This window comes from Homarus americanus, unplaced genomic scaffold (genome assembly GCF_018991925.1).
Source record: "Homarus americanus isolate GMGI-L3 unplaced genomic scaffold, GMGI_Hamer_2.0 scaffold59578, whole genome shotgun sequence".
Classification (NCBI taxonomy): domain Eukaryota; kingdom Metazoa; phylum Arthropoda; class Malacostraca; order Decapoda; family Nephropidae; genus Homarus; species Homarus americanus.
The window spans coordinates 4,611,710-4,627,074 of record NW_024712913.1 but is presented as its reverse complement, the minus strand read 5'-3'; the positions used below and the strand labels follow the sequence as shown (position 1 = coordinate 4,627,074).

Sequence of the window (15,365 nt, the reverse complement as noted above, 5' to 3'; positions counted from 1 at the left end):
TGTGACCCGGGTCATAGGGTTGGGGAACTGTGCTCTACACCAATTAACTGACATATACTGAGGTAGATATTGGGTTAATATTCGGTAGTGACCCGTGCAAGGAACTCTTTATTGATCTTTATATAGGGAGGTTGATAAAAACCAAGAATACAGTACTTAAGACTCCTGCAGCAGCTATACAGTACCTTTTACTTTACTTTTACTTTTATCCTCTTCGCCACTGATCGGCTCGTTAGCCGCTTGGGCGGTCGGTCACGTCTCTGTTACGCACTGTTGGAAAGTTCCAGTACTTGTCAAGTCTGGTCTTGATAGAGCTCACACTCGGTGCCGTCACAACACTCTCCTGCAGGTTGTTCCAAGATTTCACAACTCTCACTCTGAAAAGTTTGCCCTCACAGTTTTCTGAACTTGCAACTTCTTCAACCTATTTCCACATCAAAAGACGAAATTTCAACAATAACAGTGGTGCACTGGCTACACAATGAGACAAAGATGGCGCCTGACGCTCTTGTGGGTCGCTGTGTGAGGGGGCCGGTTTTTAGGCCTGCCACCACTGTGAGGGGGCGGGTTCCCTCTCTGTTTCTACACCTCCCTCATCTTACTTACTTCTCTTAGTTCTTACTCTTACTCAGTTCCGTCACCTATTCTTTGGTAGCATGGACATTATTTTGGTAGCATGGTCATTCTTTTGGTAGCATGGTCGAGGGTCTAGGTACGTGAGTATGGTAATTTTGGTATCAAGTCATTTGGATGGAAATAAAGGTAAAATACTGTGGGAGAAATGAATACACCTAAAGTACTCTAAAAACAAGTTTATTAATATGCAATCAATGGGGGAAAGATATTGTATTAATCCTATAATTACCAGGCTCACCTCCTGGGCTTAGTGCAAACTCAGTAGCCCCTCAAGGGGCAACTCCAAGTTGTGAAGAAGCTGTTCAACACCACTGCCCTCATCGGACACCATACAACCTTACCCAAGGAGGCTCAACTGGCGTGGGTAACTGTGCCAGTCAAGCCCTACTGCAGACCGAAACGCTGTTACAAATGCCAGCACTACGGACACACTGTCAACAAGTGTGAGGCGCAGGAGGACACCTGCTCCCTGTGCGGCAGCCCCGGACACCGCTACACGGTCTGCCCCAACACAGTAAAAAATTGCGCTGCTTGTGGCGGCCCACATTCCTCCGCCGATCGGACCTGCCCGAAATGGAAGGAGGAATGCAGGATAGCCAAGGCTCGACTCGACAAGAAACTGAGCTACAAAGAGGCCCTCCTTGCTGTATGCTCCCAAGAAAAGAAAAAACCAGCAGAAAAGAAAAACCAAGAAAAGAAAACTCAAGAAAAGACACCCGCCACACAGAATCAAGAACGCCACGAGGCCCGTGGAGCTGAAGCCCACGTGGTCAACCTCACCGTCTCCGACTTCTTCCACACCTATGAGGACATAAGACACGAGGAAGACGAACAACAAGACCCAAACACGAATGAATGGACACTTCAAGAGAGCAAGAAGAGGAGGAGAGTTAGAAGAAAATCAACATCAAGCTAAGAAGAATACCAAGACAGAAGACCAAGACATCTCCTCTACACAAGAAAACAATACACACAATCAAGCTGACCAAGCACTGAGAAACCATGGCCCAACCCAACACGCACCTGACGCTTGACCTGACGCTAACCTGACGCTAACCTGACTCTGTCCTGCCGCCTCCTAGCCACGTCCGGGCGAGTTGCTGCTGCCTCCAACTCCCTCACGTAAGTGGTGTTTAGCCACTGCACCTATTCTCTCCTCCTAAAATTCACTTCAATCCTCCCTGTATCCTTCCCCTGAACCTCCTTCCCCCCTGTCACTAGCATTTCATGTTCATGTTCAGGGAGACCATTCTATACTCGGCTACCGGACCAGCAACATCTCTCACAGCTCCTCACCACCTAGCTTCCTCAGAAACCTCCTCGCCCTACAGGACCTTTGAGCAAGTTTCTCCTCACCTATTCACTCCTAAGCACTGCGCTGTACAACAATATATATACAGAAAGCGCATTGTGAGTTTCTATCCTACCTCATTCCTGAGTGTGAGATATCTACATGTACGTACGTTTGTGTGCCCATGCAAACAGCGATCACAAAGAAATTAGATTCCAGTTAGATTTTCAGGGCTCACATAAGGAAAATTCCACTAAAGTACCAGATTTCAGAAGGGCAAACTTTGACAGTTTAAAGAGGCAGCTTGGCCATGAACCTGACAGATGACACCGACCTGATAACGAGATCTGAGATTGTCGAGTTCCACGACAATTTAAATAGTGAGTTACTTAATGCACAAAGGCAGAACATACCATACAAAAAACTCAGATCAGACAACAATGACCCTAAATGGAGAAATAATTATTTAATGAACATCATTGGCCAAAGAAAGGCTATAGGTAGAAGGATATATCGTGGCGAAATTCACCTCCGGGATTATTATAGGGTATTGGCGAGTAAGGTTAAAACCGAGATAAGGAAAGCCAAGAGGAATAATGAGGTAAGGATAGCAAGGGAGGCGAAGACAAACCCCAAAGGATTCTACCAAATGTATCAAACTAAAACACGAGAAAAGATTGGACCAATACGGTCAGACACCGGTGAGTTCACTGATAACGACAGAGAAATGAGTAATAATTTGAATAAATATTTTTCAACAGTTTTCACCACCGAAAATTTAAACATGATACCTGGGGCACCGACTTTATTCAGAGATAGTGAAGAAAACAAATTAAGCAAGATAGTAGTGACTAGTAACGATGTTAGTAAGCAAATAGACAAACTAAAGCCTAATAAGTCACCTGGTCCGGATGAGATATTTACCAGAGTATTGAAGGAATGTAAGGAAGAGCTTAGTATGCCCTTAGCAAAGTTGTTTAACATGTCCTTAAAAACAGGTGTAGTACCAGAATCCTGGAGGCTAGCGAATGTAATACCGATTTTCAAGAAGGGGGATAGATCACTATCCTCTAACTACCGCCCAATCAGTCTAACATCAATAGTAGGCAAATTACTGGAAGCAATCATTTCAAACTCTATTCGAAATCACCTGGAGAAGCACAGATTGATCAATGATTCTCAGCATGGCTTCACAAGCGGACGTTCACGTCTAACTAATCTATTAACATTCTTTTCATCAGTTTTCGAATCGGTGGACGAGGGGCACAATTATGATGTGGTATATCTCGACTTTAGCAAAGCCTTCGACAGAGTCCCCCACGAAAGACTAATTAGAAAGGTAGAAGCACATGGCATCAAAGGTAATATCCTTAAATGGATTAGGGCGTGGTTACAGGACAGGAAACAGCGAGTGAGCATTAATGGCACTAAGTCCCATTGGAGCAACGTCCCAAGTGGAGTTCCCCAAGGCTCAGTACTTGGACCAGTATTATTTATTATATACATAAACGACATAGATATCGCCATAGACAGCAACATAAGTAAATTTGCTGATGACACTAAAATAGGACGTGTTATTAAATCTGACGAGGACTCGGCAAAACTACAGGAAGATCTAAACAAATTTTTCGAATGGTCTGAAAAATGGCAGATGAAATTCAACGTGGACAAATGTAAAGTACTCAGTATAGGAGATGTAAACAGGGAAACCAGATACCAGATGAACAACGATGCCATAGAGAAATCCGACTGCGAGAGAGATTTAGGAGTAATGATAAGTAGGAACCTTAAGCCAAGTAAACAATGTGTTTTTGCTCGTAACAAGGCTAATAAAGTACTTGGGTTCATACAAAGGAGTGTTAGTTACAAGTCTAGCGAGGTCATCCTAAAACTGTATCTTGCTCTTGTGAGACCACACCTGGATTACGCAGTTCAGTTCTGGTCACCGTATTACAGAATGGATATAGAATCCTTGGAAAGAATTCAGAGGAGAATGACAAGACTAATCCGGGCATTAGGAACCTTGAGTATAGAGACAGGTTAAAGCATCTTAATTTGCACTCCTTGAGAGGCGTTGAGAGGAGAGAGGGGTGTATAAGTGGAAGGCAGGGCTAAACAAAGGGGACATTACAAAGGTACTCAAACTATCCAACCAGGAGCGAACTCGTAACAATGGTTTTAAATTAGAAAAATTTAGATTTAGGCGTGAAATAGGTAAACACTGGTTTGGAAACAGAGTAGTGAATGAATGGAACAAGTTACCAAATATCACCTTTAACTCGAATACGCTGAATAGCTTCAAACATAGGTTGGATGCTTACTTGAGCAATAGGGGTTGGGTGTAAACGGGACTGCCCAGTATGGGCCAATAGGCCCGCTGCAGTTTCCTCCATTCTTATGTTCTTATGTACTAAGAGAATTGACAACTGGCCACATACAGTAAGCTACAGTGTAGTGGATTTCTCCCCTACAAACGCTGTTTGTCGCTGAGTAGCCGACCCCACCAATTCCCCAGTGCATGCCTCGTGGTCTAGGTCCACCAGCGCCGCCATACATCACGGAGCGGGGGTCAACTATTAAGCCACGCCAAACCCCGCTATTTAAGGCCTGACCTCATGGTGACCTGCCTCTTTCTACCTCCACCAACCAGCTAGCAACACCTCCTCCTCCTCCGCCTGCCTGGCGGTCCTCGCTCCCGCCGGAGAGCATGGCGACCCACAAGCTGGTCCTCCTCTGAGCATCCTCACCAACCAGCTCTCTCTACATCACGCTTGTAACCATGCTGCCTTCCCAGCACCAAGCTGCATTGTACATCCAATACAACATGTATATAGAGAGCACATTGTGAGTTTCCTTTCTCCATTCCATCCTGAGTGTGAACCAAACATCTCTTACCCCACAACAGTACCACCAACAACCCCCCTATGTAATATTGTAAAGTATGTTCTGATAGAAAAACCTGGGTGGTGGCAGTTACCATTGAGTATTGAAAATTGTAAATTAACAAGGGGTTTCCCAGGTAAGCCCTAGATCAGAATATAACTAGAGAAGAGAAGTATATAAAAGAAATGTAACAATGAAAGAAAAAAACAAAGGAATAAAGAAGATAGAAAGAATAAAAAATAAGAAAGAAAAGAAAGGAGAAAAGTAAATAAATTGAATCGGCAGTGGATATTTTACCGTGAGTGGGCTCTGCTCTGATGGGTCAGTTGTCCATTACAGGCGAGCAACGTGATTCATATGTGACCGTCACTGGCGGCATTTGGCATTTAAATAATTTTACGTCAACCTATGCATAATTACGCATTAAATGTGTACTGTATCACTTTAATATTTTATCAGTTTGTTAGTGCTACATTAACAATATTATTGCATCTGACGGTAACAAGTTGGCTGGAAGTGTTAGCTGTTCACTGGCGACAACCATGTTAAGTATGGCTAGTAAACAAAGCAGAAACCAGCCCAAATTTACCATAGAAGATGCATTTGAGGAAGATGCAGACGATGCTATACGTATTTATGGAGCCACAAATGAACGTTCACCACTGAAACCTAAAGCTCGAGATGTAAGTATAGGAAATGAAGATGTAACAGTGAGAGTTGAAGATCCTCTTGCTGGAGTAGGTGCGGCCAGCGGCGTAAAAGGACTCCTTACTATACCTGATGTAGATGTAAGTTAAACTATATCTAAGTAATATTTAAAACTAGGTTAATACTGGAAGATAATAGAGCATGTTAACCAACAACTTGAGAAAGTTTGTCTGTTTTACTTGATCCTCTTCACCACAGGTCAGCCTCTTGGGCAGTCAGTTATTGTATGTGTTGCAGGATGCAGTAAGACTAATTACCCAAATGTAGCCGCAATTAAGTCAAATAATGGTCCTACATGAATAAATCGGACTGCCAATCACTTCTCGACTAGTATTTGGTGTCATAAAGTCACAAAAAAATTGGTAAACTTAATTTAATCTGAGTTGTGTTAGGTTAGGTTAGGTACACGCACTCGATCTATTAACTCAGATTAAATTAAGTTTACCAATTTTTTTTACTTCATGACACCAAATACTAGTCGAGGTTAGGTTAGGTTAGGTACATGCACTCGATCTATTAACTCAGATTAAATTAAGTTTACCAATTTTTTTTACTTCGTGACACCAAATACCAGTCGAGGTTAGGTTAGGTTAGGTACACGCACTCGATCTATTAACTCAGATTAAATTAAGTTTACCAATTTTTTTTACTTCATGACACCAAATACTAGTCGAGGTTAGGTTAGGTTAGGTACATGCACTCGATCTATTAACTCAGATTAAATTAAGTTTACCAATTTTTTTTACTTCGTGACACCAAATACCAGTCGAGAAGTGATTGGCAGTCCGATTTATTCTTGTAGGACCATCATTTGACTTCATTGCGGCTACATTTGGGTAATTAGTCGGACCCCTGGGCATGTACTGGCTCCAGAATATTTACTGAACCTGCACTAGTGTTAGTCATGTCTGGTCTTAAATTATTTGAGCTCATACTTGGTGTCGTCAACACATCTTAGCTCTCACTCTTAAAAGTTTACTCTGACACTTTTCTGGGTATTACTGGAGCAGACTGCTAACACCAGGAGTTGTTCAGTTTCGTTAATTTTTCCACTTGTTCTTTGGATGTTAGAAAGTAATAAAAGCAATTCGAGAACTTTTTATTTTAATTATATATATATATATATATATATATATATATATATATATATATATATATATATATATATATATATATATATATATATATATATATATATATATATATATATATATATATATATACGCACACACACACACACAGTAAGTCCTCGCTTTACGTCGGAGTTACGTTCCTGAAAATGCGACGTTAAGCGAGACAACGTGAAGCGGATCAATTTTCCCCATAAGAAATAGATAAAATCCGGGAGTTACGCATGAACGCTGTGGAAGTCTAACAGAGACTGGCTTGCCGTCGCTTGGGGAAACTGTGACGTTCCGTGAATGAGAGGTAGCACGCCAAGAGAGGCTGTGTGCCGTAAAAAGTAGTCTGTGACGACGCAAAACGACGTTGTACTGAGTCACCGGATCATTAAACGAGTTTTGGGCATCTAAAGATTAGCGACATAGTACCGAAACAACGTTAAGTGGGCCGCCATGATACGAGGACTTACTGTATATATATTTTTTTAGCTTTCTGTATCTACCATCATAAATCACCTGTAATGGGTAGACATAAAGGATGAGGGAAATAGCTGGGTAAAACACTGAAAAACTGATCATATGACACTAAAATGATGTTTCTGTGTCCTTTGTACACAAAGAAATTATTTACCCCAAATATTCCTCCAAAAATGGTATTACTATCGTTTCGGTCATGCAGCAAATTTTAGGATTTTAAGTTTAGGTTAAGTTAGGTTGGGTTAGGTAAGGTTGAAATTTAGTTTTTCCAATGGTTTTTGATGTGTTTTGAATGATTCTGACCTGCTTCCAAATAGGTGCATGACTGAAACGACAATTTTAGCCTCCCAAATCTGCCGTTGTTGGCACGTGTTGTCATCTGCTCTTTGTTTGTTTCCATGCAACAACTGACCCTTTTGGTTCAAGCGTGCTCTCACGTCCACAAAAAATGTAAAATTACGCCATGCAGCTCCGAGAAAGTTGCGTTCATTGGTACGATATATTAAAATAAGTACAGTACATTCTGTTCAATATGGCAGGGGGTTCAGGGGGTGGAGCCCTCTGGCTAGGAAGTTAGGTGAGGTTAGGTAGGTTCCTTTGGTTGGTTAGTTTAAGTTCTATTGGGTTCTAGTAAATGTTGCTTCTTTTAAAATACTTACTGTAATGATAAGAACATCTGTGGAAAAAATGAACAGTGCTCCAAGATTACCATTTTCTGATCTTGTGGTTTCTTCACCCTGAGGCTGTGACCTCTAGTTAGGCTGGCATTCACTAGTTCCAGGAATGGACACTTGACTGAGTACTGTAATGTTCTCTGAGGTGCTTTTGAACTTTATGCTGTAGATATTTATCCAATTGCTGGTTAGGTATTTTTTTTTTTAACTGAAACCAGACGGAATTGATAGAATTGGACAAAACTTTGTAGAAACGTTAGTTACAATCTATTTAATAGATAAATGGACACAAGAATACATTCAGTGTTGTTAGGTATGTTTTAAATGATTTTTCTGTTATATGTGGTAGGGTTAGGTAGGTTACTTTAGGTTAGACTGGTTAGGTCAAGTTCTATTAGGTTATCTGCATTCTCATTTTAATTTATCTATATAAGAGATTGTAAATAATGTTTCCACTAAGTTTTTTTCCAGTTCTATCAACTCCTCCTGGTATTAGTCTGAAAAAACCTAACCTAACCGACAACTGGACCATGGGCCGATGGTGAGTCTTTTCATCGGGCACCATACGTGAGTGTGGGGTGAGGTCACTCAAGAACGTGCTTCGGGCAATATGTTGAGTCGAGATCCCGATGAATGGGACAGGGCTACCAACATTTTCAAATTGTCTGGATGGCCCCACTGTTACTGCAACCCAGGCATTGAGTACCCTGATAATATTTCTTTCTAACACCCAAAAAATGTAACCACTTCTAAAAAAAGAAATCTCATCTTATGACCAAACAAACATATAACTTTTAAGAGGATATCTATGGGATGTAAAAATGATTATTCTCTGATGTTTATGAGGTTTGTTTTGAAGGTTATATTTCACAGGGTGTTAGCCACACTGGGATGGCTGATGGATGGCGTACAGTGAGTCAGCTGACACAACAACACGGAGTGAGAAGACGCGGGAAATGTGAAAAGCCGTGAACGAAGTGTATCGCTGTCCTTTAAACACTGCAGTGCTCTTGTTAGCCCTATTCAAGAGAAGGGCAAAGTTATACAAGAAAAAGGACATTTTCATCCATCCTGAAATATGGCCTTATGTTTTACCAAGTGACTATTAAGTTGAGAATCCCTAACCTAACCTAATCACATTTATTCTGTAGTGGAAAACGGCCATCAAGTTCAAATGAAAGCACTGGTGTTAAACTAACCCATAAAGGAGGTACGTTGGACATTAAACTTGATGTTTTAAGGAGGTAACTTTCAATAACTCTGATCACACAACCTCACGGCCTCATGCTGCACTCAACATCATTTCTGGTGAGTTAAATTAAATTGTGTGCATTTATTGTTATGTTGCATCATGAATGAATCATTGTATGTATTTAAAACTGTTTATATTCATTCATATACAGTATGTGCTTGTACTGTATTATGTTTTTTGGCCAAAAAGAATTTCCTTGGGGATTAGGTTCTCAAAATGGCCGTGAATCGCCAAATCCGCGAATAACATTTGCGGAGCGGGGGTACATTTTTACTTGTGTACTGTACGAAGAAATATATATTTCTTTTATGTGTTTGCCCTTAGGACAATTATTTCTTTAACCTGTAGTATTGTGTATGTGTAGACACACACACACACAAAACACATACAAATAAATAATACCCCAGTAATTGGAAAATCCTCTCACAAATAATCAGAAACAAATTTATTAAAAATGTGACAGTCTACCCTCAAGTCCGTGCTCTATTACAGTACTTTAATAATAAATCATATAATGTAGCAATATTTGTACTACTGTATTGTCTTCCAGTATTAACCAAACTAACATTATTTTCATCACTGAAATTTAGAATGTCCCATGTGTATGAAAAGGTATTTTTATATGGAACTTTTCCTGAGTGAGCTTCCTACATTTATGTTTAAGAAAGTGGAACTGTACATTCCACCAGGATTGCATTAGAAAATTCAGTCACCATCAACTCTCTCTGATGCTCTCAGCATTTCTGCAACTATTCTAGAGCTTACAGCCACTTTTCTATTCTTCTTTATATCAGTCACTTTCTTCACCCATTCTTTTTTATTCCTTGGGCATGGTTCCTTTACTGCATCTGCAGGCAGCTCCTAGGGTGCCCCTGTCCCATTTGTACTCCTCATTCTGTAGTCAATTGAAGTATTTTATCCAGGCATCTTTGATTTCCTTGTACAGTAGTGTGAAAATAATTTTCAGTCTGTTTGGCAGTGGGACTCATATGTACAGTAAATAAGTCTTAACAAGATAAATAGTTTACCTAGACACAAAGATCGTAAGTCACTGAAGATAATACAGTATGCATAAAACTTTTTGCCTATCCCTTACAGGCAATATCTCGAGATAGTGACTCACTCATACCTGGTGACAGCAGCAGCAGCTTCTCAGAGTCTCCACGATGGTGGTTTCTTCATCCAAAAGTCCGCGAAAAGTGGAGAATAGTGGCTGGAGCCTTCACCCTTCTCATTATGGGAATAAGTTAGTTTGAGGAATGGTCTTTTCTTTGTAGGCAAGTTATATACAGTATGTGTAATTGTTGGAGAATGTGTTGTTATATACTGTAAGATACCACACACCCACCCACCCACCCACACTGCCCCCTCACATAACACGGAGATTGCGTTCCCAGAAAATGCCGTGTAGAGCAAACCCATTGTAACGGGGAGAGAGGGGATGCATCAGGTGGACCCCAAAGAGTCCTTCCCCCTTACGCCAAAAACACTCCAAAACCAAAGTTCAAAGACATCGTAGAGCTGTAAAGTAGCGCACTAATACACCTACAGTACATCTACCATATTCACTAAACCGGATGTTATGGAGGTGGAGGCACTGGCATTATCCATGTAATAATTTCCAGAATGTTTAACACCACAGCAATTTGCAGACACTGACTGAGTCATGCTGAGTCAAAGCTCAGTGTATCAGCCTAGTCCACCTGGGGACTTCCCATAGCAATGCTCCACTTCCTGCTGGCACATAAAGCAATGTTTAATCATTTAATGTTTTGACCTAATGATGATTATTTTTTTGCATTTTTTTGCTCATTCTGTATGTTGGATTATGCGTGCATGTAACTGTATGAATTAAATATGAAAAAAGTTAAGTTTATCAACTTGAAATTACGAGTTGAAAAACAACCATAACATAACTTGCGGTTAATCTCGGTGGCGCACGAGGAAATATTTACATTCTCTGTGTAGGATTGCACGGACAGTACATGTAACTGAATAAATGAAAATATGAAGAAAGTAATGTTTATCTACCCAAAATTACGAGTTTAAAAATAGTAACCATAAAATAACCATAACGAAGAAATTTTAACATTCATTTTCTTTTTTAGACCTCAATGATTTTGATTTGCTTTGCACATTCTGTATGTAGGATTCTGTTTGCATGTACAGTACAGTTACTGAATAAAAAAAATGCCAAAAGTTATGTTTATCTACCTGAAATTATGTGATTAATCTTCACAGTATTCCTCTTGATTGACTGATTCACGGAGAAACCATTCTGACAGAGTGGTTGGACTGACTTTTCTCTAGTTGTAAGAGTGTCTAACTTGAACATGACAAATAAGCATTAAATAATAAATATACTGTACCCTCGTTAATTTGGATTGTTATAATTTGGATTTTGGCATATTTCATATACCTGTATTTAAAAAAAAAAGAATTAATCAATTTTAATTCGGAATTAATCTGAAATAACCGAACGTTTCCGAAAAGTTGATTATTATTATAGGAATATATTATGAAATAGATTAAGATGAATAAATTATAGGAATGTGAACTATTATACACTGGAAAAAGTGGTGATAATAAGCTTTCTTACAGGGCTGCACACATTTCAGATCCTGATTATAAGGGAGCCAAGTTGCCACTGCTCAGAAATCTGGTGACTGCCTCTGTTTATGGTTGTGCTCTGACCCTCTGATTCTAATATGCTCAGATCATGTATTATATGGGTCCAGGGGAGCCAAGTTGCTACTACCCATCTCTCTCTCTCTCTCTCTCCGACTGTACTTAAATGAATTCTTTAAAACTTTCATTTATAGTTTTCAAATTTGGCCTTTGCACTGTGATTTTTTTGAGATAAAAAAGTGTATAAATATTTGCAAACTCATTCTGAATGTAATGTTTATGATTGATAGCATACAGTACGCCCGGATAATTCGCGGATTTTTATTTTGTGGATGACACCCTGGATGTACCCAAGAATGTCTGCAGGTAGTTTTAAAGCACGGAGTAGACTTGAGGGTAGACTGTCATATTTTTAATAAATTTGTTTTTGATTATTTGTGAGAGGATTTTCCCATTATCATTTATTTGTATGTGTTTTGTGTGTGTACACACACACACACACACGCACGCTCGCACGCACGCACACTACAAGTAAAAGAAATAATTGTCCTAAGGGAATATGCATATCTGTATAATTACTTGTCCAAATGACATCTAAAAATGTTTAATTACTTTTCTAATGCTAATTACTTGCTGCCTATGGTTTTTCAAGGTCACTTTTTGGAGTTTCCACGTTATTCTAGATGTACTTACACATTAGACACATTAAATAAAGATTCTGAGAGAAAAATGTTTTTGGCCTAAAACCCTGTAAGGGGTAAGGTTTACTATGCTATCTGTGGACTGTAATGGCCTTGACCACTGGCATGCTAGGGATGCTACCTGTGGACCGTAATGGGCTCGACCGCTGTCCCGCACAAAACATTACTACCTGACTGTTTTTGGCTGAATTTTCCCTGTGTTAGCTCGGCTCAACCCACGTTAAGGCAAATTTTAGTCCCGTGGCGTGTGAATCGTGGTAGTAATAAAAAAATGCGTTCGAGTGAATCCGTGTTGAACAACCCTGTGTTAAGCAAGGGGGGCAGTGTACACAGTACATTATCCAGGCATCAGAGTTGATGAAACAGATGAACTCATATAATTACTGTACATGTACTGTATATATTTTAAGGGAGAAACTAAACAGCTGGTACATTACATTTATATGGTAGTTTGGTAGGTTCTCAGTACATCATGAAAATATTATAACTACTGTAGTACTTGAGAGGTTGAGCTGAGTACCATATTTAAAAGATATTGCACTGTATACTGTTTGTGTGGCTCAATCTTTCATTTTTTATTCCTGTTTATTAGATTATTTTTCTTTGCAGTTTTGCTCATTACTGGTATTGTTGTAGAAGCAGTCCCACTTGAGAGTCTCTCTGGTCCAGTTTTCATCATTGCTGGCCTCATATGCTTCATCCCTGGCGCCTACCACGTAGTTTATGTCTTACTCGCAGTATGGGGTAGACGTGGCTATGATTTTTACAACCTTCCACTTTTCAATTGATCCTCTGTTGAAGGTAGGGGTGGAGTTGGTAAGTTCTGTCTGCCTTTCATAAAACTAAGGCTTCATTTATATTATAATACAAGTGACAAGGACATTTTATATGGTAATTCCATCACTGAAAAAAGTAGAGAATGGTTTAACAATTGCTGCTTTCAGATGTAGTCATATTTATGACTTAAGTTAGTATTGTACTGTATAGCTATGAATTTTTTTTACTGAACTCTAAACTATTTTGTCTTTGATATCTGGAAGCCACAGTTTTTGTTTGTGGTGGCAATGCATCATAATTAATTATTTTTATGAGGTAGCACTTTCTGATAAGTCAGTGCTCTGCATGTGTTTTTAATCAATGTATTTAAGCACAAAGAGTAATATATACTCATACTGTACAGGACGTTTGATACATTATTGATCATATATGGTATTATGTATCTTATAATTGACATCTGCATATCAATCATATAGGCAGCAATACTTATATAGGTAATTTTAAATGTAAAGACATCTCATTAATAGCACTTATCATGGTCACAATTAGAGCCAAATTTGTCTTCATGGTTCACAAATATTATTAATTTAATTAATACTGTACATGACTACTTGTTAAAAATGCAACAATTATGGCATAAGTAATATCTGTTTCTATCAACTTTTTTAAGAGTACAACCTGGTAACACTAATAATTAAATAGTCAATAATTGAGATAATGAATAGAATATATACTGGAGATAATTGTCTGTAGTAGGAACACTCATGCTTGCATTTAAAAGTTTCTCAGAACTGTGAAACGATATTGTGCCTTCCTTTAGTTTATTGCAAGGGGATGATTGTATTTTGTGTTTTTTCCCAGCTGAGAATAGATGCCCCGCCCCCTCCTCAAGAGTTACAGCTGATTGGCTGTTGCAAATCTGTCCGATTTCGTTTTGAAGTAATGATGTATTTCTTAATGAGTTTATTCATAATCGTTGGGATGACCGTTTCTGACGAGAAAGATATTTAGCTAAATTCTATAAAGATACATACAGTCATTATTTCAATCATGAGTACATGGGAAGTTTATCAGAAATCTTATGCATGAATTAACTATTAAACTGTGGTCACAAATTCACGCTTTCTGAGGACGCATTTAATATATACTGTATTTATTTTTACCCACAATGAGGCATACTAAGACAAATTACCTATCAGTAATACTACATTATGAAAAACTAACATTTTAAAAGATCAGAATCACATTGAAATATTACGTGGCCATCAGCAGAAGTGGGAAATAAGATTGCGAACAACTTCATATTTCCCGCCTCTGCTGACGGCTCGAGCTGCCAAGCTTCTCTCCCCCCCTCAGTCTGTCACACTCATCCACCAACTTTCAGGGGCCGTGCAATATTTCAATGTGATTCTGATCTTTTAAAATGTTAGTTTTTGCACAATGTTTGAATTAATGAATGTATATAATTTAGCTAAATACGTATCTTTCTCGTCAGAAACGGTCATCCCAACGATTATGAATAAACTCATTAAGAAATACATCATTACTTCAAAATGAAATTGGACAGATTTGCAACAGCCAATCAGCTGTAACTTTTGAGGAGGGGGTGGGCCATCTCTTCTCAGCTGGGATAAAATACACTATAATTAAGTACTGTAGTTTGAACCAGTCTTAGTACTGTACAGTATTAGGGGTTGAAACTTGAGGGAGGAATAATTTATTAATCTCCATCATCTTTGGGTCATAATTTGTAGTAATTTATTGATATATATTTTTTTTACCTGCTTAGTAGTTGTAATGAAATTTCTCTACTGCAATGCTTTGTTGTTTGAAACCAAAAATTTGTGTCCATTCTGTAACATGATGATTACTTGACAAGATAAAACCAGGGTTTAGGCCCATGTTTATAATGGTTCTGAAGGAATTATATGACAGATTATAATACTGTACAATAGTATAGTAATAAGAAGAAGGAATTGATAGTTTGAGGTTAAGGCACAATATTTATTTTTGTTCGGCATTTTTAGGTGAAGTTGGTAATTTATTTATATTTTTACCATTAAGATGCATTTGCTTGTTGTTCAGTATTTAATGATTCTCACGTTGTGTATCGAGAGTTTGGACATGTCACTGTTTCTGCAGATGCCTATGTGATATTTGAAATGTCAAATCTGTTATGTACTAGGAATTTTGTATCAAATTAGCATTATTCTCTCT

At 38.8% G+C, this 15,365-nt stretch overlaps 1 protein-coding gene across 2 annotated transcripts; it reads left to right on the top strand.

The window, feature by feature from the left end:
• The first annotated feature begins 5,129 nt into the window (after positions 1-5,129).
• On the top strand, positions 5,130-14,663 carry LOC121864611 (transmembrane protein 134-like). Of its 2 annotated transcripts, none has more exons than XM_042363711.1 (3): positions 5,130-5,493; positions 10,141-10,288; positions 12,981-14,663. In XM_042363711.1, exons 1-3 carry the CDS (start codon positions 5,353-5,355, stop codon positions 13,157-13,159), a joined length of 468 nt encoding a protein of 155 aa, XP_042219645.1. In that variant the 5' UTR covers positions 5,130-5,352; the 3' UTR covers positions 13,160-14,663. The 2 variants fall into 2 exon arrangements, with proteins under 2 accessions (XP_042219645.1, XP_042219636.1); XM_042363702.1 differs by having other exon boundaries at positions 5,133-5,598.
• Positions 14,664-15,365: the final 702 nt, after the last annotated feature.